The sequence below is a fragment of the Sander vitreus genome, chromosome 10 (assembly GCF_031162955.1).
Source record: "Sander vitreus isolate 19-12246 chromosome 10, sanVit1, whole genome shotgun sequence".
Taxonomy (NCBI): Eukaryota; Metazoa; Chordata; class Actinopteri; order Perciformes; family Percidae; genus Sander; species Sander vitreus.
The window spans coordinates 32620432-32647698 of NC_135864.1; the positions used below are offsets into that span (position 1 = coordinate 32620432).

General features: G+C 38.9%; 4 protein-coding genes across 4 annotated transcripts; 2 read left to right on the forward strand and 2 right to left on the reverse strand.

The window, feature by feature from the left end:
• Positions 1–782: 782 nt before the first annotated feature.
• On the reverse strand, positions 783–4580 carry mmgt1 (membrane magnesium transporter 1). Its single transcript, XM_078261191.1, has 4 exons — positions 4469–4580; positions 3979–4031; positions 3762–3865; positions 783–1616 (listed from the first exon to the last, which is right to left on the reverse strand). The coding sequence occupies exons 1-4, from the start codon at positions 4545–4547 to the stop codon at positions 1460–1462; spliced, it is 393 nt and encodes a 130-aa protein (XP_078117317.1). The 5' UTR covers positions 4548–4580; the 3' UTR covers positions 783–1459.
• Positions 4581–4817: 237 nt separating this feature from the next.
• On the forward strand, positions 4818–9106 carry pfdn6 (prefoldin subunit 6). Its single transcript, XM_078261192.1, has 4 exons — positions 4818–5019; positions 5234–5304; positions 5393–5517; positions 8785–9106. The coding sequence occupies exons 1-4, from the start codon at positions 4956–4958 to the stop codon at positions 8903–8905; spliced, it is 381 nt and encodes a 126-aa protein (XP_078117318.1). The 5' UTR covers positions 4818–4955; the 3' UTR covers positions 8906–9106.
• A 4227-nt stretch (positions 9107–13333) lies between these two features.
• Positions 13334–14620, reverse strand: her5 (hairy-related 5). Its single transcript, XM_078261526.1, has 3 exons — positions 14567–14620; positions 14368–14463; positions 13334–14252 (listed from the first exon to the last, which is right to left on the reverse strand). The coding sequence occupies exons 1-3, from the start codon at positions 14615–14617 to the stop codon at positions 13776–13778; spliced, it is 624 nt and encodes a 207-aa protein (XP_078117652.1). The 5' UTR covers positions 14618–14620; the 3' UTR covers positions 13334–13775.
• Positions 14621–19199: 4579 nt separating this feature from the next.
• On the forward strand, positions 19200–20927 carry her11 (hairy-related 11). Its single transcript, XM_078259985.1, has 4 exons — positions 19200–19250; positions 19861–19956; positions 20066–20138; positions 20284–20927. The coding sequence occupies exons 1-4, from the start codon at positions 19200–19202 to the stop codon at positions 20925–20927; spliced, it is 864 nt and encodes a 287-aa protein (XP_078116111.1).
• Positions 20928–27267: the final 6340 nt, after the last annotated feature.

The following is a 27267-nucleotide window of genomic DNA, read 5'->3' on the forward strand; positions in this document are numbered from 1 at the left end:
AAAGTAAAGAATGTACATTTTGTCGCACAAATTGTTGCAACAATTGTTAATCATCTTGGTACCCTTAGAGGGGTACTGTTTGGGGGACCTTTCCAACAACAGAGAGAAAAAAGGGGTTTCCACAACATTTACCACCATATTAAAAATATATATAGAAAAATGTCCTTAAATGAAGGCAACGTTTTCAGCTGTGATATACACGCATTTCATCAGATGGATCAATCCATCCCAACAGAAACAGCCTACACTGTTATTTTTTTTATCTGGAACTAACCTCAAGTGTGAGGAGAGATGGACATCAAACACTTTGAGCTGCAGAGAGGAACTTCTTGATTTGGTGCAGCTTCCTTGTAGCCTGACAAGCCAGACCCACATTGCTGCCTCTAGGGTACGTCTAGATTTCCAGGCTAGCTTCCTTTACAAATCAGACTAAAAGCTCAGCCTCCACTGCCACCTAGAGGCCAACATGAACTGATCAGGTGGATCATTTTGTGATGCAGCAGTCCAGCAACAAGGTCACAGGCACATCTCTGCATTGACATTACATTAAGAACTTCCTCTCCCACAGACATCTGTGATATAATTAGCATTTGTCACCAATTCCTCCACACCAATTTAGCAGGATGCCAGGACAGCATAGTACCGATGCCTTCCTATTTTCCATCTTTTAACAGCCCCTACAGCTTGCAGAAGATTTGATCCCTTTTGTCTAACAAAAGCAATATTCCAGCCTCTGAATATGATATACAGCAAAACAAAAAAAAAAAAAAGATTCTGACACCTTGTAAAATCAGTATGCCTTTTATTAAATTAAAAACATCTGTTAACAAAATGTAAAATGAAGGAAAAACAAACTTCACCCTAATGAATGTACCATAACTTTCTATTTCGCCTCAGTGTTCACAGTATCAGTGGAACGGCTGTCTGTTTCCAGCTCTCACCTCGAGTTGATTTCCTGTGGCATAAAGCAAACCTCTTTAATGCATACAGGATGTTACAGATTAGCCTTTATGCTTCCAGGAAATCAAAGAAAAGGTCCTCAGTTCATACAAAACTCATTTCAAGTCATACAATGTTGCCCAGACAGTTGCTGAAGACTGCTGTGTGGTTGAAATGTAACAGTAACAAAAACAGGCATTTGTATGCCCCCATACAAAGGACAGCAAAATCCCAATTGAGTTGAGAGGGGACAAGAGGGGCAGATGTCTCTGTATCTTAAGACTCCAAAGCAAAAATATACAAACAAATCGGCTTGAAAAATTGAAGGGTTGGCACAGTCAGTGTGAATATGGTGGTGACCACTTTTATGGACAGTGATGCATGTTTGGACAGCATATTAGTATATGTACAAATACAAATTAAAAGTAGAGGAAGGTGAATTCTCACTTTGCCTCCTCTGTCTAACAAAAAAACAAATCTTATGTGACGTTGATGACGTTACAGGCAAGAAAGGCCAGTCTCAGTGCAAATGCTCCAGCTTGCGTAGCCGTATGGGGTTGGGAAGAGCTTGCTGGTTGCGTACAGAGGAGGGCTCCTCCTCCGGCGAGCGGAATAGCACCCGACCCCGGTGATTGAAAAGGTAAAAGGATGGGTGGTTCCTCAGTGTATCAAATGTTCTGGGGAAAAAAAGAAAAGAAAAAAAAAAAGTATATAAAGTTATGTACAAATAGTCTATTGCTTGGCGCTGTAATGTTGATGTCACATGGGACTCCTCCGTATTTATATCTATGGGACTCCTCTAACAAACGGCAGACCACATGTGTCTGCCCACTGGGATGCAATTTAAGAAGTCTAGTTAGAAGACATTCAATCTTTTGGAATCAAAACCCTGACACACACCAACTCAAAAACAGACTGCCATAATCATCTTGTAATTACTTACACAGCAAAGTGTGCATGAGGCACTTTTACCACCTATGCTTCTGGTGGAAAATGATGATGATGATGATATGAAAAAGCAAAGGAGTCTGTGGCATACAACAGTTCAAAGTTCAGGCACTTGCACTAACAAATAATTACGCACTGTTTTAGACAGAACATTAGCAAAATATTGTAGCTTATCCAGTGCTAAAACACTTAGGTGATAAAACTGTCAAACATGTTCTGGTTCCAGCTCCTCAAGTGTGGGAATATGCTGCTTTCTTTTGTTGGGTATAATTGTATATTGAAACAGCTTTTGACCGTTAGTTGGACGAGGCAAGTCATTTGAAAACACTGCCCTGGACTCCTGGGAATTATGATCGACATTGATCACTAATTCCTGATATTTCATAGAATAAAAATAACTCTTTCCTAGTACCATTTCTACAATTACACTCGTGACGGGCAGACAGACGAGCCTAAACTACCATCACACCATGTAGTGATGCCGTTATTAATCTCATACTGCACGTAATAGCTTTAGGGAGCCAAAATCATTTATTTTAGCTCAACAGTGTTGTTCCTTAGAACTCCATGATTCGGCATGGGAGAGGGACCCATTTATAAAAAATAAAATAAAAAAACTGTTCATGTTCAAAATGGTGATGAATTTGAGAATTGGTATTTAAAAAGGTGCTGTAGGTAAGATTGTGAAGATCCAGGACTTAGCCAAAGAACAACTTCTCAGTCCCTCCCCCCACAAGGGAGAATGATTGTGTGTTCATGAGCAGTGATTGCCATGCAGTTGCCACTGATATGTCTGCTCTTCTCTCTGATGCTCTGAAACACAAACACAGCTGCACATCGGCTAGTTAACACTATACTCGACAGCAGCAACGTTAGCCTACCGCTAGCTAGTTAACACTATACTCGACAGCAGCTAACGTTAGCCTACCGCTAGCTAGTTAACACTATACTCAACAGCAGCTAACGTTAGCCTACCGCTAGCTAGTTAACACTATACTCGACAGCAGCTAACGTTAGCCTACCGCTAGCTAGTAGCTGGATTAAACACGGTTAAAATGCTGACAGCTAACGCTAAACGGTGTAAAGTGTGACTGTGTTTTACTGTAGAGGATTCAACACCGGGATGTAACAATCTGCAGCTGCCGTCGGAGAAACAACATAGACGGTGCGTTCAATGAAACTGGTAAACTACAGCCTCGTGGTGCATTTGAAGTTATTGTAAACGTCCTTTTCCCATCTGGTGGTCGTTTTTGTCGTTCAACAGCAATTTACTAGTGAAATAAGTTATTGTTATACATTATTATTAAATCATTTAATTTTGACCATATGGCCTTAGCTGTTCTTTAATATCACGAACTGTTTACCCTTTTCTTACTTTCTTAAAAAGTATCGGTTCAGGCACCGTTAATTATGTATGTGATTAATTTTGATTAATCAATCACAGAGTATGTAATTAGATTAAATATTTTAATCGATTGACAGCCCTATTTATAAGTCTTACCTACTGCACCTTTAAACCATTTGGCATTTACTTAAAGAAAAAAAAAAAATGCCATCTTTGTAGATGCCTTGTTCTCCTGTAATGTTGGGATGTTTCTTCAATGCACTTATAGTTTATTATTATTTCTCATCTATGTCTGATATTTATATTATGGTTAAAGATGTACAAAAACCAGTGGCTGGATAGTTTCATCTGTCCATAACACATTAGACACAAATAAAAAAACTCAGGGAGGTTCAGCGTGCGTCTCTAGGAATTGCTCCAAAGTTAAGTTCCTATAAATGCAGTGCAGCATGAAAACAATGCTTCCCATGTGGCAGAGGACACAAACAATCCGATCATCAAGGGAGAAAAGTGCTGCAACTCCACTTACTTGTTTTTGAGCTCTGAGGAGGCGTCCATGTCTTTGAACTCTCCAGCAATGTGAACAATACCATAACAGGTCATCACAAACGATAATAAGGTCTGTAATACAATCTGCAAAAAATAAAGCATAATATATTTAAAAATCAAAAACAGCATAGACATATTTGGGGTTGGTTGTGAAAGGCAGGCGGAGATTTAAAGATGACGGAATGAAAACCACTCACATCAATCGGTAGTGTCTCGTTTTCCTTCTCTGTGAGTCGCATGTACGATCGATCTGATGGGAGAAATATATTTGAATAAATGATAATATAATACGTTTATTTGATATAGCACATTTTACAGACAAAGTCACAAAGTGCTTCACATGAACACCATGACACAGTGGCAGAGGACGCTAAGCAGTGGATTAATAAGCAAGAGACCCTTTTTAATATTTAACACTATGCTAGTCAAACTTAACGTTGTATGTCACTAGCGGTGATATTTGAATATTAACTGCAGATGGCGGTTTCAGTCTTTAACCCCTGTGAATGGTTGTGAACGGGGCTAAGCTGCGCTAGCGTCTACTTAGCTAGCTAGCTAGCTAGCTAGTTAGCTGATGGACCGAAAGGCCCAAGCTGCTATTTATCACCCTACCGGGGACAACGGAGCCCTCCTGAACTACACAAAGATACACAGACCCGTGTTTTCACTCCCTGCACTAAAACTTACGCTGTGCTGCAGAGAAAGCTGCATGAGCTAAGGCAAAAAGTCCGACGCCGACAACACCTTTCCAGAACGACGAGGCCATCTTGATCCAGAGCGATGACGAACTGTGTGCAGTGTCGTAAAACAGTGTCGTAAATAGCCCCAACCATGACAGGGTCAAAAAACATCATAGCCAGAAGAAATCAACGAGAGACTATATTAAAACTATGTTAAATACACTTTGGGGTGGTTTTAATGTTCGTTTTTTTGCTTTGTGATGTTTATTTGTGCTTATGTATTTGTCATGAATAAAACCAAAGATTCTCTGATACCCTGAAATAGTGAGAGCTTTTACTTTGAAGGGATTGGCATTCGGCTAACATCCGCTCTGGCCCCTGCCCTTTCCTGTTAGCTAACACAGAGCTTTCATCTTATACCATATTTAGCTGCTTAACATTATCTCTTTGATATATTTACGCAGTCTATCGTACTTTTTAGACCAAACACAAATATGGCAGAGGCCATTCAAAAGAAATTGAAAGCGGAAGTAGAAAAGTATACACAGATGCAGAAAGGTAGGTGCCAGCTGAGCTAGCATTGCATGGTTTCCTCATATCGTGCCATGTTGTGGCGAGCTAACTGACCATATTAGGACAGGTAGCTTTACATTCATTTAAGTCGGTCGATATTTCCTGTACGGTTAGACTATTATTTATGGTTGTAACAGTACTGCCATCACATAAAAAGTAGACGAATACCCCCACTCATTTAATACTGTCTGTTGTTTAGATGTTAGCAAGAGCATGTCAGCCAGACAGAAGCTGGAGACGCAGCTGACAGAGAACAACATTGTCAAAGAGGTATCTAACAGCTCATTTTCACTCGTTCATGTTGTATATTGAAGTTTGCAGTATTAAATAACTGATCTCTCTCTCTCTGTCTTTCCAGGAGCTTGATCTGCTGGGCAGCACAAACACTGTGTATAAGCTTATCGGCCCAGTATTAGTGAAGCAAGACCTGGATGAAGCCAAAGCTACAGTCACAAAAAGGCTGGAGTACATCAATGGAGAGATGTGAGTCACTAAAGTTGTAGTCCATTATATTGTGGTCATGCCAGTAGTCCTACATCCTGCATAGGTTTGACCAGAGCAGTATAATAGTACATATTCCATAAATCCAGTGTGGTTTCAGTTGATGGGGTTCAATTATGATCATTACTCCGATACCTTATTCTGAGTGTGGACAAAGTCCACATGCTATGGTAATATTGATGGAGAAGAGGAAATACTTTCTCTGTAATACATTGTAACTAGGGTTCATCACAGCTGATAGTCACTGATTGAATCAGAAATTGCTTTGAGCTGCAATTTATCAATCCTTGAAGGTGAAATTCATTTTGAATATCTGGTTTGACGGTACTGTATTAGTCTTAACTGACGCATAACAACTGGAATATTTTTTCATACTTTGGCAGGCAGCTATTGTCAACAGGTAAGTAGGAAAGTGTGTTCTGAAAAATGCACTACGCACTTATCCTACGATTGATGCACCCCTGCTCAATACCGCCTCAGGCATTGTGTCCCAATTCCAGGGCTGGGTCTTCCGAAGTCCACATTTCTAGACTGAATACATCATTACAGCCCAACCAGACATGTCCTGTTTTAAAGACTCCTCCAAATGTGGCCAAGAAATGCAACTTTCTTTTGCCTAAACTGGAGTATGGTCACCATCCTGTGCATGTTCCCTTTCCCTGTTACAGGGCATTAAAGGTTCAGTTGGTGACTTTTATAAAAAAGAAAGGAAAAAAATTGTCATATGTGCTCGAACTGTCACTATGTCCTGACAGTGCTACATGAGACAGATAATCTGTGGAAGAAATCCCATTCCTCAGCCTCCTCCTGGTGCTCCTACTGGCATAATGAAAACAACCAATCAGAGCTGAGGAGACTAACGCAGTGTCAATATGACTGCTCGGGAACTCTGATCAAACAAGGCAGCACTTATGAATGAATCAAGATCCTGTTACTGCGTTGCCTATTTCTCGCCTCAAATGTTTTCAGAAACACATTTTAGACTACTGGATAGCTGTAAAATTAGAAAGATTGTGTCTTGATTCATATTTGATCAGTGCTGCCTAGTTTGTAAGGTTTGATCAGTGTCATTGACTGCATTAGAGACTCCTGGGCTCTGATTGGTTGTTTTCCTTCTGGCGCGGTGGAAACTTGCAAATGCTGTTAAGAGCACTAGAGGGAGGCAGAAGAACATTATTTTTTCTGTCTCATCTACTACTGTCAGGATATAGTTACAGTTTCAGCAAATATGACAAAAACGTATAAAAGTTAACTGCAGCTTTGAAAGGGACATTGAATTTATGTTGATATCTTTACCAATAACCTGATAGACTTTTTGCCAGTCGTCCATCATGTGATAAAGCAAAGTCTTGCAGCACTTAACTCGATGGTTACACTTTATTGGCTGTGACTTCACTAAGTGTTGACATAGTTGTCGGCGTAATTATTGTCATGGGTAGATATTACTGCATTTATTGTACAATATCAATGATTTTAAGAAAGACATTCCTTCCCTAAAATAATGTCACACAGAAACCAGTGTTTCCCCTAGGTTGACCAAATTCTGTAAAATATGTCTTATATGACCTTTAAAGCTTGCTCACCTGCTACACCCGTTATTTTCTTACAAGTATTGTAGCATTTAAAAGGCTTTGTTTTAAAATGGAGTCCGGCGCAGTGCTCACACCACATCAAACGCTACAAAACATCACTTCCAGCTAATTTCATGGAGAACACCAAGGGAAAAACAGCATCGGCAGTCTGTTTTATCCCCATATTCTCGCTCAACTTAAAACACTGAATCCATCTGCCAGGCTTGTCAAATTATAGGGGAAACATAAAATGTGATGTCTTAATCTCTTGAATTTCAATCCATATAAAACAACTCCTTCTGTAAGATAACGCCATGACATTTTTTAAATGATATCACACCCTCATTCTCCACATGCTTGTCGTCTTAATAGTCACCGATGTCGGCTCCTACAGGACATTCTTCACACAACTAGGTAGGACTGCACAGTTAATCGCAATATGGACTAGTGCAAAAATGCCAAACCGCAGGGGGGGCACAATATTTGTTAATGGCAAAATATGTGTCAAACCAGTCTGAATGAAGTATTGTGGTGCTGCAGAGACGTCCCAGCCTACAAATTGTATCCTACAGACTAAAGAAAAAAATCTTTGTTTGGTACAGATCCTCGCAAAAATCACACTATAATCATTTTAATTTCTTTCAATGTTAATCATTTTCAATGAAAATGAGAATAATGATACAAAAATGATCATTCCCTCCAATATCGTAAATCATATCGCAATCGTCAAAATAATGGCAATTAGATAGTTTCCTCATATCGTGCAGCCCTACAACTAGGCACCTAAGAAATGGCTCCATGTGAATATCGGTGCATGTGTTATGCTCACTCACATGTAGCCTAGGGGCCAGTAAGGAGTTTGGTGGATGGACAATAATCTACAACATCCTTTGTCACAGTCTTCCCTCTGTCCCTGTGATTGCAGGAGCACCATGAGTCCATCTTTTTGTGTATATTATGTAGCGCTGGAGACCAATTTCAATACTTTTTAGGCACCGACTGACCAAATTGCCTCTAAAGTATTGAGTATCGAAAAATGCCTCATCATTCAATACCCAATTTCAATACCTAAGGAGTAAATCTCATCAGTCAGTGAGCCAATAAGCACGCAGCATGCTTCTGCCAAGATCTGATAATGTCTGTGATTGGCTGTCTAACGTTACACGTCATAGAGACACGCAGGAAAAACTACATTACACAGAGACGCCTCACGTAGTGGGAGCTGAAACATAAATTAAAATATATTGTGCTGTTGTGTGTAATGTTGTAATTTCTTTTTGTTTTATAAAATTGGGAAAGTCACGGTATTGGTATTGAATTTCTTTTTACCGATACCCAGCCCTAATATTATGCCACAGCAGGACACATTGAGGAGAATCAGAGAGCAACATCAGAGTAGTGTTGTATTCACTTTAGGATCACTCTGTAGGCTGTAGTTTTTGGTGCCATTTAACTTTATTATGTTTTATAAAAGTGTTTTTGTAATTCCCATTGCCTAGTCCCCTATGTTAGCGTGGGATAGATGTAGTCCAAATAGCATTACCCAAAATCACCCTACCATGGACTGGAAAAGAATTGTTTTATACAGAAGGGTGAGCAACATTTCTTGTGTTAACGCATTCAGTGTGTAAATATGGCCAAATGTATCTTCCCCTCATTTTTTTTGGTCCTGTTGCAGTCAAAGGTACGAAACGGTCCTGAAAGACATGGAGAAGAAATCTGAACAGCATCGAGAAGTCTTGTCCAGTTTACAGCAGGAGTTTCAGAGAGCTCAGGGCCTGGCTGTCGGCAAAGTCTGACCAAGTGATTCAGCTTCATGCTCACACACACACACACACACACACACACACACACACGCACATCCAGATAAAGGGTTAGTCATGATATAATGTAAACCTTCAACATAAGGCTGAGTAAATTCTGCTTGTATCTTGTCATTCATTTGTTATTACAGTGACTCTTCCCGTGTTACTAATAAACCTGTTTTTCATGAAAGGTCATACCTTTTCCTTTGAGTTTTAATTGTGTGAGCAGAGGTTCTCTCTGACTGCTGAATAACAAAGAACAGGCTTGCTGTGTGCTTGTTTCTGTTGAACATTAGCTTTAATTGCCGGGGCAGGCTGGTGACCACCAGAGCAGATGTTGTCCAGTCACTGACCCAACCCACAGCTCAGAGCAGCAGCGCAGCATTGTTCACATTAATGAATGTGCTTTCCCCTGCCGTTACCACCAGCGGAGGATTAAGGCAACATGAATAATCAAATACAAAGCCTCGCTCAGGGCAAACAGCAGATAGATAGATAGATAGATCGATCCCCAAAGGAAAATTCAAGGTCCCTGTAGCTTAAATACATCACACACAACATACACATATAAACAGGATGATAAAATAACAAATCCACATGAATAATATGGACAATAAAAGAAAAGATACTAAATAAAAATCCACATGAATGTACTGAGGGATGTATAAGCATGGTAAGGTGCTCTATGAGAGGGTGTCATGGTGGTAGTGTAAATAAGTCTAGTTGTGCAAGTCTAGAGACCAGCATTAAATATGGACAATATAAGAGAATAATGTAAACATAGTAATATAAAAACTACAGCAGTGCAAGGATAAAGTAAAAAAAAAAAAAAAAAAAAAAGACGGCATTAAATATGGGCATTATAAGGGAATAAAGTAGACAGTAGGATAGACACAAACCAACAGTCAATATTATAGGTATGACTTAACTTTTATGGTCTAAAGTAGCCCATATTAATACACCTTTGCTGATTGGCCAGCAGAAGATGTGTAAACTACGATATTCAATTGTTTTATGCACCTATAGGCTACATTTAGTTAAATAGCTCTATTAAAGAATTGCAGTATGAAATGCTGCTAGCTTACAAGCTCACACCGTTATTAATCCAACCAACACACTCAGGGTATGGATATCATGTTTTTAATTCATTAAAGATTCTGGCATCTAATATGGCAAAATATTTATTATTTGTACAATGGGTCTACAATTTTAGATTTGATGTGTTAAATTATCAGACCTTATGGCACAAAAGGGCTGCACAGGAACAGTTTACATAGAAATGGTTTATAGCTTGTATTGAATTGGGGCTACAAATAGTCTACCTGAGTCCTGACACCACACACATGCGCAATAATAATAATAACACTGCGTCACCAAAAGCTGTTTTCGTGCACGAGCCTGTCACCTCTGGCGCGTGGGCGGCAGCAAACCGATTAACACCTTGAGGTGTGGCGCTTTTATAATATCCAGCTGTAAAGCTGGCCGACACGTGGCCACCGCTATGTGACCTACACATTTGTTTCATGGTTAACCCTTGTGTTGTCTCGGGTCAAATTTGACCCGTTTTCGAACGTTTTTTTAAAAAAAATCTGAAATATGAGTTTATACAACCAAATTGCCCCAAAATAACTTGGATGCATGCATGTATAGTTGTATGGAACCCAGACAACGTTCTTCGCAGGTAAAATGAATGATTAGGTTATTCAATATAGCATTTGAAAAAAATAGTTTTTAAATGGTTTTAAAACAGAATCCTGACTCAACTTTGACATAAACCAGTCTGTGATTCAGTCAACATCCTCTGATCTCAACTAGTAGTCAAAATAATTCATAATTTCAGCTTTTTTTCTAACTCAAAAATGTGGTTGTATGTCATTTAAATGAAGGTTATTGACCATGAAAAAAAAGAGGGTCAAAAACGTTTAAAAAACACCAACAAAAGTTTTTTTATTTTGACCTGAAAGTAGGCCTACAACACGTTCATGGTCGACGGGAAGACAACTCAAGGGTTAAAACATATATAAAGTTCCGTTATAGAGAACTATAGACAACTATGTAGGCCTGTCTAGGTGAGTTATTCCCGTGTGCACGACAGCTCTAGCCCAAGAAACTAAAAACGGGTCAACTCAAACTAAAACTTAACGTAACTTCACAAGGTGTATGAGGGTAGCTTATTAGCCCTACTATATAAATATCAGTGAACTGAGTGCTCGTTATGTGAACTGAAGTCATCAAATGGTTTGTTGATGAGGCCAAAAGATGTGGCAAAAACCAACAGTTAGAGAAGCTGATTGAAATGTTTAGTAGTGTGATGGGGGTCTGAGGCTACAGTTAGCTACGACTGGGAAAGTCCCCTGCAATTAAAGTTTAAGGCCATTCAAAAAATACATGTCCGCGTGCTTTTTGTCTAAAGTAGGCTAAACAAAGTAGAGACCTTTAAGTAGATCCATCCGCATTGGACAAAGGCTTATATCTATTTTACACTGACAATACATTCTGCCATATAGGACCCATTTAATCTTCATTTAGACAGATGCATCTCAGATGGAACCCTAATCTGATTCCAACTTGAATTGATTTACTTAGTCCTGTGAGCTTTTCTTCGGAGGGTTTAAGCTTAAAAGCGAACAAACAAAAAGAGCATCCTGTCCAGAGATGAGCCCAGCGGGACTAACACCATAATACAAAGGATGTTTTTCAAATAGGCTTTGAAGGAATGTCTGGACCAACCTACGGGTCACAAGATAATACAACGGGACAATGTTTTACGTCTTCAGGAAAATAGGCTATAGGAAAATATTAAATGAAATATTTGTGTGTGTGATTATAATTGGTTTTAATCCTTTTCTTCCAGTCGACCATACACTTGTTTTCCTCCTGGGTCAACATGAAACCGGTCTGTTTGAAATGTTTATAAAGCAAAAAGTATTATCACCCAATTCATGATCAATGTTCATGTACTGCATTTCATTTACATGACATTTTACGTCATTTTGCAGTTAAAAAAAAGCAGAAATTATGAATTATTTAAACTAATAGTTAAAATCCGAGGAACATTTGTTGATGGATTATCACATACTTCAACAGATGTCAAAGTTTAGTCAGGATACTGTTTTGAAACCATTGTATTATTCTTAATGGCAGCACATAATCACATCTGTGGTCTAGGAAGAAAAGATATTCTATAAATTGAAATAAAATACCCAAAATTCAATTAAAGAAACCCATATTTCTGATATAGAAACTTTGAAAGACAACATGAGGATTAAGGGGTCTCAAGCACAAAAGGGTACATGTTCCTTTAAGTGCGTAACAAACAGCCTCTTTGCTCCATGGATGCACTATGTGGAATGAAAGCTATATTTATAAAGTTAGGCCTTAGCAACAAACTGTAATGCCCAATTCTAAATATCAGACAGCAAACCATGGCCACCATAAGTCAAGTATTTAACAGTAATGGTTAGAACAGCTCGCATTCGGATGGTTAGATAGGCTACTTAAGCCAAAATGGTGAACAATTATTTACATTTAAGTGTGCATTGATATGTTGATAAGAGGGAGCCTGTTGCTTTAAGTGCAGTCTTTTAAATGTAGAAAAGCGCACGACAGTGGCCATTACCACACTGCAGTATCCTATTTAGACCGTGTCATCCAATGTACAAAACCACTTTAGAGCCTCACATTCTAAAACTCAGTAAGCAACCCAGCCCAATTTCCCGCTGAAACTCTAAATTTGGGCCTGTATCCATAAACTTCTTTTACATGGTGGGATCTGTCTGCAGGATTGTAAATTGACTGTAGGCTCTAGGCCTATATATAATTGTTAATTGCTTGTAAATCACAACATTTTCACTCCCACTAACGCCATGTGTATTAGTGTGGTTAATTTAGGTCAAGTTTATCACGGATGGTTCAGCCTCCCCCATCACCACAGACAGCTGGCCTGGGGTCAGTTTTAGTGGCTCTTCCAAAACGAACAGTGGAATTCTGCACCTGGACAATTTAAGTAGCCTAGTCTGAGTGGTAAAAAAAAACTACACTTGTTAATGGTCGGCCGGAGGAGACTGAACTCAAAGTAGGCTACAACTGTTTGTATTGTACTATTTATGCCTACAGTTAAATACTAGCCTATACAAATAGAGTGACGCAGTCTGGCTGCTGGACAGTGTGCGAATGACCACTTTCCTTTACTATTCTACATTTGAAAAACTGCACTTAAGATCATAGAAGCAACAGATCCCCCCCCTATCAAGACTTCAATAGACAGAATGTGTCATAACGGTTGTCCAGCCTGGATAAAGTATGTGTTAACTGTCCTTTGGATGTGCCCCTTCTCTTTAAACGTGCAGCTGGAACGACTGCTCAAGTACGAGCTATTCACACATCAAATAGGCCACTCGAATGAGTTGGAAAGTTCAGGAAAGCTGTGCTTTATTGTGAATGGGAACAGATAATTCAGCAAGCACAATCATAAAAAGTCAATCCTAGCATCATTTCTCTAACATGTACTCATGAGCAAAAATAGAATAGCACCCTCGTTCAAATTGTTAATGTCAATAAAGCGCATTTTACGCACGCGTCGGAGCAACACTAAACGCACTTAAGTATTCATGTTACAGCAAAAAAAAAAAATAGAAATATCACATAGCCTATTACTATAGCCTATCAAAAAAAATGTGTGTGCAAAACAGCAAATCCTAAAGCTAAAACGCCACCAGAAGTGGATACGTTGTCATGGCAAATATCTTCACTGTACAAAATAATCCAGGCTGTACAACAAATACATAGGCATATTTACACAGCCTGTCGGCATAGACAGTAACTACATATCTAAAAAAATAAAGAATCTGTGTGGAAGAGTCTGTCACTGAGGCCAGGGCCTCCACACAGGGTCAGTGATGTGCGTGCAGGCTGCCGTGGATGAGAGCAGCTCCCTGGTGTCACAGTGGAGGCCAGTCCCCTCGCTGATGTATGGATGAGAGATCCCGTGCTGGCGGCGCAGATGCTGAGGAGACAGAGCGGCCTGTGGCCCTTGAATGTTCCCGGGAGATGAAGGGTGAGTCTGGGGCTCTGGGAGCGCAAGAGAAGCCTGGACTGTATCCCCTTCGGTCTCCTCTAACTCCTGGCTCTTGCTGGATATGAAGTGGCTGACCCTCAACAGACAGGACCTCATGCCGTCCTGGTAGTTGTGCTGGCGGTGGCGGGCGGAGGTCGGTCTCTGCTCCCGGGATAGGAGTCTCTTCATGGGCCGGTGACCCTTCTCCACCTCCTTGTCCGTCTTCAGGAAATTGACCACACTCTCCAGAATCTCTGCCTTCTCCACCTTTGGATTTTTCAGTTTCTAAATGGAGAAATGAGAGTACACTCACTAAAAATAGGAATATTATATATATATATATATATCCTACATTTGGATATATATATATATCCTACAAAAGCATGGCGCACAGGCGTACCTCGTCGTGGGTGTTATCCAGCATCAGAAGTCTTAATGTCTCCAGACTGTGGTTGATCCGCTCGCGTCTGCGTTTCTCCATCAGAGGTTTAGACACCTTGGGATTGGAAAGTGAAATATTACAACCCTGAACAACACTGTAGACGCTATTTTCTTCGGGAAACCCTTGTAAAAAAAAGTCGTCAGAATCAGCAGCTTACCCTTCTCACACTCCTCTGTCTGGGAGACTCTGGTGAAGATAACGTTTTCATGCTAAAAGTTGACTCGCCGTTCCTGTTTTCACTGTGAATAAATCCTAAACGAAAGATGGCACGATTGACTGTGTATGTCCTTGCATTTGTTTGTTGCAGATAACCCCGCCCCTCGCGGGACACGCCTCTACTTCATTGAGCAGCACGCGGCCTTGAACTGAAGAACATTTGAATTTATTTAAATCCAAATCATCATCTTCTTTTCTTTTCACGATTAAGCTGAACTGAAAGTAGGCTTTGGTTTAAAATAAAGGGAGTGTGCCATATGCGCTCTCTCAGGGGTTACAGTTTGGTTCATTCATGAAAAGAGTACATTCACCCAAATCATAAATCAGTCTTTCTGACTTCAAGTTCGTGGTTTAATCGAGTCATTCACATGCAGAAGTTTCAGCCTGAAGCAATGGAGGTATAGACCTCATCATTCAATGTTACTGAGACTACCAGTATTGTATAAAGTACTTGGGAGCAATACTTGAGTAAAAGTACAACTATGTTACCAGAAAACGACTTTGGTAGATGTTAAAATCCCCTTTTAGAATATCACTTGAGTAAAAGTCTTAAAGTATCTGACGTGTACTTAAGTAGCCTATTAAAAGTAATTTTCTGATATTATATGTACTTCATTTTTTAGAAGTAAAGAAAAACCTTGATTATGATCTTTATTGTGGCTTCCTAATAGTAGTTTCCACACCCTCTTTTATCAAATTCAAAGTCTGACATCAACAAAGAGAAAAACAGAAATCTTTGACTCAGACGTACAAAAGCATTTCTTGCAAGTAACGAGTAACGAAGACGCTTAGGGGAAATGTAGTGGAGTAAAAATATACATTTTATTTAGGAAAAGTAGTGGAGTAAAAGTGAAAGTTTCCAGAAATATAAATAACGAAGTAAAGTACAAATACAGTAACGAAGTAATTGTACTTCATTACCTTACAACACTGGAAACTACGTTGTAGTCAAAGATCTGTTAATTATACTGACTTAGTTTTATTGCATGATAAATTCCAATAATTTTACTTCACATAGGTTACATTTTATATTCTAGTGCAGAAAATAATAGTAATAATAATAATAGGCTACAATGAATGTAACATTTCACTACATAGCCTACATTTTTCGACTAAATTACAGAATGAAATTACAAATAATAGGCTAGATGTCAGTGTGAAGCCATTCCTCACCGGGCCTGGTGTTGTTGAGCCAAATTGCCTGATTCGCACCATAAACGCGTGCGCTGTGATAAGGACTTGTGTTTGTCTTACAGTGGGTGCGTTTGCTTTCAGGAAGACTCTTGACTTAACCCTCATGTTGTCTTTGAGGTCACATTTGACCCGTTTTCAAAAGTTTCTATATCAAAAATATGGGATTCTTTCAACCAAATTGCCCAAAAATAACATGAATGGTTCCATAGACGAAACAGTCTGTGATTATCCATCAACAAATATCCCTCGGATCTTAACTATTAGTCAAAATAATTTATAATTTCTGGTGTTTTTTTTTTTTTTTAAATTAGGTATAATTTCATTTAAATGAGGTTTATAGACCATGAATTCCAAAAAGTTTAAAACTATAGCGGTGATAAGTTGGAATGAAGTTGGCTAATTAGATGTAATACATAATCGGGTGATCATTTGTTATTTGATGCTTTATAAACAGGCAAAACAGACCACAACAAGTGCATGGTCGACGGGAACACAACAGGACGGTTACCTGCAGATCTGTGCAGGAACAGCTGGGCCTTTATGCTTAATGTTCACAGTTTATTTTTATTTTTATTTTATTGGTTTATTTGATAGGGACCATGCATATTTATGAACATTGTTGTATAAAAACAACATGTAAATATGCCCGAATTAGTCAAAATAACTAGACCTACTTTTCATCTGCAGTCCCATAGGACTGACATAGAGACAGCCAGCAGTCATACAGCACTCATTCACTATAAATTAAAAGGTACACATAATGGTGACATATACATTGACAAAAACAAACTAATACATACAAAAAAAAATACATGATGACAAAGAAATGATTTATCCACCTCTATAGGCTACTTTTTTTTCTAAATGTAGGCTAGATATGATTTCAGACTGAAGTTTGAGGTTCGGGGTAGCTTTCTCCGCACTGCATTTATGGTCCCCCTGATCCCCATAATAGGCCTAACGTGTGGAGATAACACTGGGATGATCGGATCACTGGGATCCCGTAGATTAAGTGGCTTTTCAGAGGCAATGATACTTCCGTTTCAAATCAAAGAGAGGGCGATTAGTGGAGGCTCAGAGATCACGGTTGGTAACCATGGAGATGGGGAGCTCAAGCAAAGTCACTGTGATGATTTAAACATAGCATAGCTACACTAGCCTACCATTTCAAATAGGCTATATAGTCACCTTTTTTTTCTAGGAGTATGATGATGTAGTTAGGAGGAGGACACATAACCCTATAGTTTTTATATTACTATGTCTACATTATTCTCTTATATTGTCCATATTTAATGCTGGTCTCTAGACTTGCACAACTAGACTTATTTACACTACCACCATGACACCCTCTCATAGAGCACCTTACCATGCTTATACATCCCTCAGTACATTCATGTGGATTTTTTTATTTAGTATCTTTTCTTTTATTGTCCATATTATTCATGTGGATTTGTTATTTTATCATCCTGTTTATATGTGTATGTTGTGTGTGATGTATTTAAGCTACAGGGACCTTGAATTTTCCTTTGGGGATCGATCTATCTATCTATCTATCTATCTATCTATCTATCTATCTATCTATCTATCTATCTATCTATCTATCTATCTATCTATCTATCTATCTATCTATCTATCTCTATCTATCTATCTATCTATCTATCTATCTATCTATCTATCTATCTACATAAATATCTATCTATCTATCTATCTATCTATCTATCTATCTATCTATCTATCTATCTATCTATCTATCATAAATATCTATCTATCTATCTATCTATCTATCTATCTATCTATCTATCTATCTATCTAAATGTTATAGGCTAATTGATTTTGGTAAATATAGGCTATAGGCTAACTGATGCACTGCTGAACAACGTGGACCCGCCCCATAGATAAGTCCTATAACATGCTCGCCTGAGCCTGTGATGGAAACTCATTAGTGAAAATGTGCCCTTTGGTGTCAGATAAATGGACCGCTGACTTCTAATATCGTGACTGGTCGGGTGTGTCGGCCACTCTGACAAAAGAGTTGGAATCAAACGGAGCTGACAGGGTTGGGACGTGAAGTCAACACATGCTTCAGTTTTTTTTAAAGGGATCTGGTGTGAAGTCCAAACATCAGGTCACAAGCCGACCTGAAGCAGCGCACACTTAACACTTCGGTGTAATAATCATCCTCACACGTTCATCACTCACAGGCATACCCTTCTGCCAGGCTGCCTCAGTCTATGGTTGGTTCATAAGTTATATTCATAAGTTAGGCTATTTAATGTGCTTCTCTACAAAGGCATACATCGGGATGTCTTGCATTTTCAGTTAAAATGTGTAGGCCTAATGTGTGATAATGGGCTGTATTACATTTACTTCAGGACTTTATTTGGACCAACACGCTGTCATTTGGTCTTTTTCATCACTTATTAAGTGTGGATGTCTCACACATCATAAAAAGTTCCCAAGAGCTGCTCGCTTTCTCACTTCATTTCTGTTCCCACGAGAAAAAAAAAGGTTTCCCATGGTCTCACTTCTAGGAGGCGTTAAAAGTGATCAGGAAGCCCAGAACACATTTAGCCTAATGCAATTAATAAATGGTAAAAAAAGATGGCCATCCAGACTCATTAGATAACGTCTCAATATTTAGGATAGGCTACTCCATGTACAGTACGTAGCCTAGATAATCATGAACTGTTCTTATAATAAGGCAACCGAAATATTTAGCTTAACCCTTTTACGAGTGATGTAGATGGATACAACTTTTTAAATTGATTTTTTATTGATGCTTAAAGACACAAATACACAAAACATCATACACTGTCATTGTATGACAATGCAGTTTTTCATACAAAAACAAGACACATACAACAAAAAACAAATCACGTAAAAAACAAATCAAAACAAAGAGGAAAACTATTCAGGATCTCCAGAATGTGTAGAGGAGACACAGAAGCCCATCATTTTTTTGGTTATTTTTTATTATATGAAGTGATTTAAGGAGCAAATCTGTTCTATAGGAAGCCTGTCCCTTTGGCCATTTCTGTCAGATGGATACAACTCATCAGCAGGCTGCCTGTACGATGATGTCATATTTTGTAAAGATAAGCTATAGGTTATTGGTAATAGTGTTGCCTTTAATATTATTTGTTATATGAGTTATTGTAGAGGCACTTCACTATCTGATCACTGTTTAAAATGTAGTTTCGACTTTATCAATGGCCCATAATAAAGTTAGTTTGGAGACCATTTTCGGTTAAGTGTCGTCACTCACACTTGTCAGCCAATCAGAGGCAGCATGAGCTCTACTTATAGTCGCCCACAGGCGACAGGAGGCTGTTTGAACTGCTGCAGCCTCCTGTCAGGACCTTTGGACCAAACACTGCAACATGACCAGGACACTACAAAACCCCAGCCTGGAAGATGGCAAGAGAAAAAGGGTAAGAACTTTACATTTATTTATTTAGTAGCCTACTACTTTCAAATAAGGTTTTATAAGTTGTTACTCCTGTTTTATTCATGTTAATAAACCATTGTATAATCCTTCGTAGAGCTGAACTAAGCTGTTAATGAGAAGCATTTTTTAGGTTGATCAATGAAAGGAAAGGAATTATTACTAACTTTTAACTGCAGGCATGATAACCAACAAGGTTTTCCACAACCTGACAACCCAAGTTGTACTTATCAATGGCTTATAACTGTAATATATATATATATATATATAAACAATTTAATTACTATTAAATTGTTATTAAACTATATAAATTGTTTATATATATATATATATATATATATATAAACAATTTAATTACATATATATATTTTGGTATAATAAGCATAATCCAGAAGCCTTTGCCTTTCACATAAGCCATTTCTGATTCCAATTGATCAACTACAAGTCAAGTTTAATTTGTTGTTCCTACAACTTAGATAAGCGATAAGACTTTTGTCAGGGACTGTATATATATATATATATAAACAATTTAATTACAACAATACCTGTGACCACAACTTCACCATACTCACACAATGCGGTTCACCTCTTTCTAGGTTCTGAAACCAGTCGTGGAAAAGAAGAGAAGAGACCGAATAAATCAAAGTCTGGCTGAACTGAGAAGTTTGCTGTTGAGTCATACGTCTGATCCAGTGAGTCATGTCAACAAAATCCCATCCAGCCTCTATACGTATTTAAGGGAGTCATAACCTTGCAATAATGAAATATATTTCTCCCTTGTTTCACTGTTATCACCCACAGCGGCTGCAGAATCCTAAAATAGAGAAAGCAGAGATTCTTGACTTGGCTGTGGAATATGTTCAGAAGTTGACAGGTGAGAAGACGCAGAGAAATGGTTAGTCAGACACAATTAACTTGTTTAAATGTATGACATTTTTGCTGCTGCAAATCAATGGTTTCATCTTAATCTTAAACACTCATGTTTTATCCCTCGCTTTGGTGTCTTTTCTTTGCTGCAGACTCTACTGATGGTCACGTGAAGACTCATGCTCCTGTGGTCAGCCTTCATCGTCCAGAGTGCAATGCTCCTAGTCTCTTCACCATTGAGAGTGCAGGCTTTCAGCAGTGTGTGGCCCAGCTGAGCAGCTACATGCACAAAATAACACCAGCCCAGAGAACAAACCTGCTCGAGGGGCTTAAACATCACACAGAGAGCCAGCAGCCAAACTATATTAAACCAGACTTCAACCACAGAATGACTGAGACTGAGACGGCTAAAGGACCAGATGGAATATGTGTGGATTCCATTTGCACATCTGAGAGGAGGTTTCCATCTTGCTCCCCATTTCAGCCTCACTCTTGCTCCACACCGTGTCACGACTATCTGTCCCCTCCTCCCTCTCCCTGGCTTTCTCCTTCTTTTTCCACATATGTCACCTCTCCTCCTTTCCCGTCATTTACCTCTCACTTCTCCTTCCCCCCGAGTCTGTCACCTCTGTCTTCCAACACCTCCTTCTTTAGTTTCTCACCCACAGCTCCTCACACTGGCCCTCCTGGCCTCCACTGCCCCCCTCTCATCACACTGGGATCCCCTCCACACCCTGCACAGAGGGAGGGGTCACCAACATACTCTTCTTCCACCATGTGGAGACCTTGGTTTTGATGAAGTGGATCAGAGACTGAAAGCTGAGAACAGCAGAGCCACCTAGTGGGAACTAGCTGTAATCGCCTGTGGAGAGGATGAAAAACTCTCCATGCTGAGAATGTATAGTGTACATATTCAAATTTCCTATATTTTGTATGTCTTTTCTAAATAAAACTTGTACTTGAACTGATAAGTCTCAGTTTGTAAATGTATCTACTGTATATCTAATTATACACTCACTGTGAACAAACTGCAGGTTTTATGTTCTCTCACAGGCCTTGAGTTCACTGATCAAAAACTTTATAATATTTACACTTATATCAAAATCAGAAACTTCGGTAACACTTTATAATAAGGGTACATGAAATATCATGAATTCATGCATGACTTCATGCATGAAAAAGCATTGATTCATTCATGTAGTACTTAATAAACTATCAGTAATGTACAAGGATTAATAATATCTCATTATGACTTAATGCATAAATAAGATATGATTAATGGTGGCATAATCAGCAATCATCTTTGTGACCCCTCAAATAAGACACTTTTGTCAAGCAATTTCAGGTGTACACACACGTAAAAGTTGGTAAAAAGTAAAATTCATAAATATTGGGTGAACATTGTTCTCAGGCATTAATGTTTTATTGCCTTATATTGTTGTGAATAAAGCAACTATAAAAATCTGCAGTACACTGTATTTTGTGTAAATGCATGTATCATTTTGCCAAACTACTCCTTTAATTCTTAATATATGGACCATTATGCCACCATTGATCATATCTTATTTATCAATGTTAAAGATGGAGCAGGTCAGCACTAATAGGGCCACAAACATGATGAAGTAATGAAGAAGTCATGTTTAGCTCATCATGATTACAACACAACAATTCAGTCACTTTAACTACACATTTACCAATGATGAAGACACAAACATCATTAACCCTTGTGTTGTCCTTCTGAATCCAAATTGAAAATTAACACTTTAACATTTTTGTCACTTATTTAAAAAAAATATTTTTTTTTTCTTCTCTTTTTTGACTTTTTTTCAATGTTTTTGCAGCATTTTTCGACGTTCTCTGCGCTTTTTTTCCCACTACCACCAGTATACACTGAGAGCAACTTATTACCACTATTTTTTAAAACCATTATAAAGACAGTTATATCATTCCCACTGGATTAGGGAGGTTACGCTTTGTTTGAAAATGTGTTTGAAAAAAAATGAGTTACTACCTTCAAAATCTGTGAATATGTTTTATAAAGTGTGGGACTCTGAGTTGTCTATGAGAAAATTGTCCTAACTCTTATGTTGTATCATTTTAGTACTTTTATTATCTGTTATTTATTTTTAGTACAGTGGGGCCTGTGGTTAATAGGTTATTGAAAGATGAGTGTCACCAATCCACCCGTCATAACCAAAAGACCAACCAACTGCCTCAGGAATTACAAGAGCTTCCTGTTCATCAATAATTAATTTACAAACAATATGACAAACATTCATTTTCCTTCGCTGCGTAACTGGGAACCCCTGTTACACTCTGGTTTTCATGGAGCTACTGAGGATTCATAAGGCTGAGAAACCAAATACTCCATAGACACTTCCTGCCTGACAGAATGAGCTACCCTCCTTTTAATCACATCTACTGAAGAGGTAGGCCATTCTAATAGTTATTTCCTGCCTGACAGAATGAGATACCCTTGTTTAACAGCATTCATTGAGAAGGTATGCCACTCTGTCAGACATTTCCTGCCTGACAGAATGATCTAACCCCTATAAACTGCGTTTATCGAGGAGGTAGGCCATTCTGATAGACATTTCCTGCCTGATAGGATGAGCTACGATCCTTTGAACCATATTTTATTGAGTGAGTCGGCCATTCTGATAGACTTTTCTTGCCTGACAGAATGAGCTACCATCCTTTTAACCACATTTATTGAGGAGGTAGGCCATTCTGATAGACATTTCTGGCCTGATATAATGACCTACTATCCTTTTAACCACATTTTCTAGAGGGGTAGGCCATTCTGATAGACTTTTCTTGACTGACAGAATGAGCTACCATCCTTTTAACCACATTTATTGAGGAGGTATACCCTTCTGATTGATGTTTTCTGCCTGATAGAATAAGCTACCCTCCTTTTACCACTCTTATTGAGGAGGTAGACCATTCTGATAGACTTTTCCTGCCTTACAAATTAAGCTACCCTCCTTTAAACCACATTTAACAAGGAATTAGGCCATCCTGTTCGACATTCCCTGCCTGACAGAATGAGCTACCCTCCTTTTTACCGCATTTATCAAGGAGGTAGGCCATTCTGATAAATGTATATATACAACTCATTATTTATTTTGTGCTTACAAATGACAGTTTCATGTGTTCATTGTGTATTTTTTCAACATAACACAGCTGCACAGCACATTGTTGCTGTTATATCAGAATCAGAATCAGAATCAGAAAAGCTTTATTGCCAAGTACGTTTTTTACACATACAAGGAATTTGTTTTGGTGTTGTAGGTGCACGTCACACATTCTCTAAAATAAGTGATCATGAATGAATCAATGACTAATCAATGATTAGGCATTGAATAATAACTTTTATTTATATAGCGCCTTTCAAGAAACACAAACACTTTACAGAATTAGAGGTTGTAGGCTGTGGTAAACAGGTGGTGTTTATATATAGGCCTATATACAGTATGCTATAGTGATGGTGTTTTTTTTAATCCTTGTATTTTTAACTGTGCTCATAATCAGTCTATGTGTGTAACGTGTGTAAAATGTTCACTGTGAGTTCCAGCTGTGAAATCATTAGCAAATTCAGTAAAAGACTTGGCCTAAACCTAATTGGACACATTTAATTTGGAGAAGATGAAGTGAAAAGCACCTACAGTGGCAGGTACAGGGTGTGAAAATAGTGGCAGGTTTAGAAGATGTTTAACTTTTGGCCAACAGAGGGCAGCATTGACACAGAGTAGTCACGCAGCAAAGTAGGTGATCTCCATCCCTCTATGACCTCTCACAATGAGGATAACAAAAGGGGGCTGTCATTTGGGCGAAATAAAGGATGTCATTGAGCTATTCTATCAGCGATAAGCCCAAGATGCACAATCATCATTCTTCTCTCTTCTTGTGTCTCTCAATGCTCTCCCCACTCTTTATCTGATAATCAAATCTAGATTGCAAGCTCTGAATATTTCCAGCAGGTAGGCATCGACGAATTTGGCTTGAGAAAACAGAATTTACATGATGGAACATGTCTTTGGATAATGGTTACTTTCCCCCTCTTTGCTCCTCTTTGCGCTGGAGAAGCTTCTCTGTGTGCGAGTGCCATTAGTTATGAGGTGGCCATTGTTCTCTGTCAGAAAAATGAGAGGGCAGGCACATCACTGGGAGCTTGATTCTCCACGCTGTCTCCCTGTGTGTTTTGATCATCCTGCACAGACATATGAAAGCAGAGAAGGTCGCTCATGCCGGAGAGGACGATTGCTGCGGCACGGCACATAATTAATAGGGAAAGAGATCACCTCTTGGAGTGACCTGACAATGGTTGAAAACTCAACGGCATTTTCTGAGGACACACTGATTAGAGCTGATCCTGTTACCCTCTCTAATCACTGTTTTTGTTTGCCTTGAATGCACCCATGCATTCCTGATTTGGAGAAAACTCGAGATGTGCTTTGGAAATGTCACGGGTTTGTCATGGCCTGCTGGATCTCTAAATGCCTTCGTGTAGGTGCATTTCAAAAATGGTGTCTAACACTTTGAATACACATGTACACCTTGAAAGTATACACACAAACACAGAGCAGGTGCTTATCATGAAAGATCCAGACCACAAAAACAGAAATTCTACTGTGGATCTGGATGTGACAAATTTATCATGTCTAATTTTTGATTGACTTAAATTAAATACTTCTGATTTGCCCTGATTCAGTAGTTATTTTTACTGTGACAATCTACACCAATAAATCAAAATTCCTCATTCCACAGGTCTTAACCAGCTTGTATTTAAGTCCAATAGCAGCGGATTGTCTTACACAGAGGGCAGAACTAACTTCTCTTGCCAACATTTACGTAAGTGCACCAATCCAAGACCATTTAAGACTGATTCAGACACTTTAACCTACTTCCAGATTAAGAAGAGCTGCCTTGGGCTAGATTACAATTCAAGGAAAAGGTCACAGAAGGAAATTATTTTGGATTTATGTGCATTATACAATAACATTATGCACATTGTCCTTAATAACTTAATAACTCAAATGCGAATAACCAAATGATAAACTGTTCAACAGATTTTCTAAGCCTTGAAAAAATAAAAAAAAGAACATTTAACTGTCTAGCTAACTATGCTGTCTATTTGTATAGGAGTGACTGTGAATTCTTTTGGCGTTAAGTCAGTTTGTTTGACTTAGCTTGATTTTGGGCGAAGGTCCATGGACACAGTGCTTTTTATCAGTCAGATTTGAGGACTGCTGTAGACTCAGTCAGCATCCCCAGAGGAAGACTCCTCACTCAGATCGCATGTCAATACTCAAGAATGTAGATCTGTCACTACCCACAACTAAATATCATTTTTCCTCCCTTTCATTTCTCTCTCTTTCCCTCTTTGTGCGAGGCTCTTTGAAGTAATAGTGAAAGGATCCCAGACTGTAGCAAATTACCTGAGGACTGAAACATTTTTGACATAAGTCCTGAGAGATGGGGCGAGCCACTTTTCCTGGCGGCCCCTTTGCCGTTTTTAATCTGGGGCTGAGGGAGACAGCGGCGCTGACAGAATGATGGGACAGCTGGACGTGCTTCCAGGCCAGTAGCAACTGGGCAAAAAAAAAGCCAGGAGAAGGGCCACTGCCGACATCTCACCACGGAGCCAACAACTCAGGACAGCAGACAGAAGCAGGATGGAGCATGACAAGTGTCCACGGGAGACATTCATCTCCTCCATCTTGACTTAACAGCTTGTATCTCCAATAATGGAGGATCGAATTATAAAAAGAAATATATTTGTTTTGGTCTTATTTTGGGCACAAGGTTTCACTAATGATTTATATAATTGATTGCAACACCAATGTGGTGCAGTTGGTCAGTGCACCACTTTGGCCCAGACTGAAAGATCTCAAAAACTACTGGATGAATTGCTGTTCAATTTTGTACATACATTTGTGGTCCCAAGAGGAAGAATCCTGTTTACTTTTTTACTAATTTACTAGTTTGTGTGATATTGTTTCCCTCAGGATGAAATGTAATACCTTTGGTAACCCCCTGGCTTTTCATCTAGCGCCACCATCAGGTCAACTTTTCTGTTTGTCCAATACTTTAGTTTATGAAGAAATACCTGCAAAACTAATGACATTCCCATCAGCCTCAGCAGCTAATTGGCAAATGCTAAGCTAAGAGAATGAACATGATAAACATAATACCGGCTAAACATCAGCATGTTCCTATTGTCATTGTGCGCATGTTAACATGCCAATGTTAGCATCAATGTGCCTAAGTACAATCTCACAGAGCTGCTAGTATGGCTGTATTCTCTGAGACAGCCTTCAAGATGGCGGACCAGATCCACTTCTGGTTCAAGGGAGGATCAAGGAGTGAGGACATATCAAATAAGAGACTTGAGATGTAGCCTTTGTCTTGTTTCCAAAACTTTTGGGTTAATTGTGGCTTATTTGGATATACATTTTAAAGTAATTGAGAAAGAAACCTAAAGCAATGTTTTATTTATTTGTATTTATTTATTAATTTTATTTGTTAGGGACCATGTAACATTTTTAACATAAATGTTGCCATTTGATACATTGTACCAGAGTTAGGCTAATTTACATCTGCAGTCCCCAGGCAGGGTAGCCTAGAACTCTGGACGTCCCCTAACGGCAGCAAATGTAATTTGCAGCCAGGGTCAGTCTAGCAACTCTCCGTTGGTTTTCTTTGAGAAAAGAACAAAGAACGGCACTGAAGTCATTCTTAAAAAGGAAGATGTGTTCGGAGTTTTGCCGACCGGATACAGCAAAAGTTTAATCTATCAACTAGCGTTGCTCTGGTTGGTTGTAGCGCTATCCTATTGCGTGCAGAGAGAATTTGAAAGACAACCGTTTATCCCGCCCCTCAGATTGAGCCCTGCCAATGGTGAGTTCCCAGACCCAACATCTGGATGTGGGTCTGGCTTGTCAGGCTATAGGCAGGGCACAATTTAAATCCAACAGTAAAAACATAACAACATCTAACAAAAACAACAAGACAGATCACAAATCCTACATCAATATAATGCACATTGAGACACACACACACACACACACACACACACATATACATACACACACACCTGTTCAGCACCATGTTGAAAAAAAAATAAAAGTAAA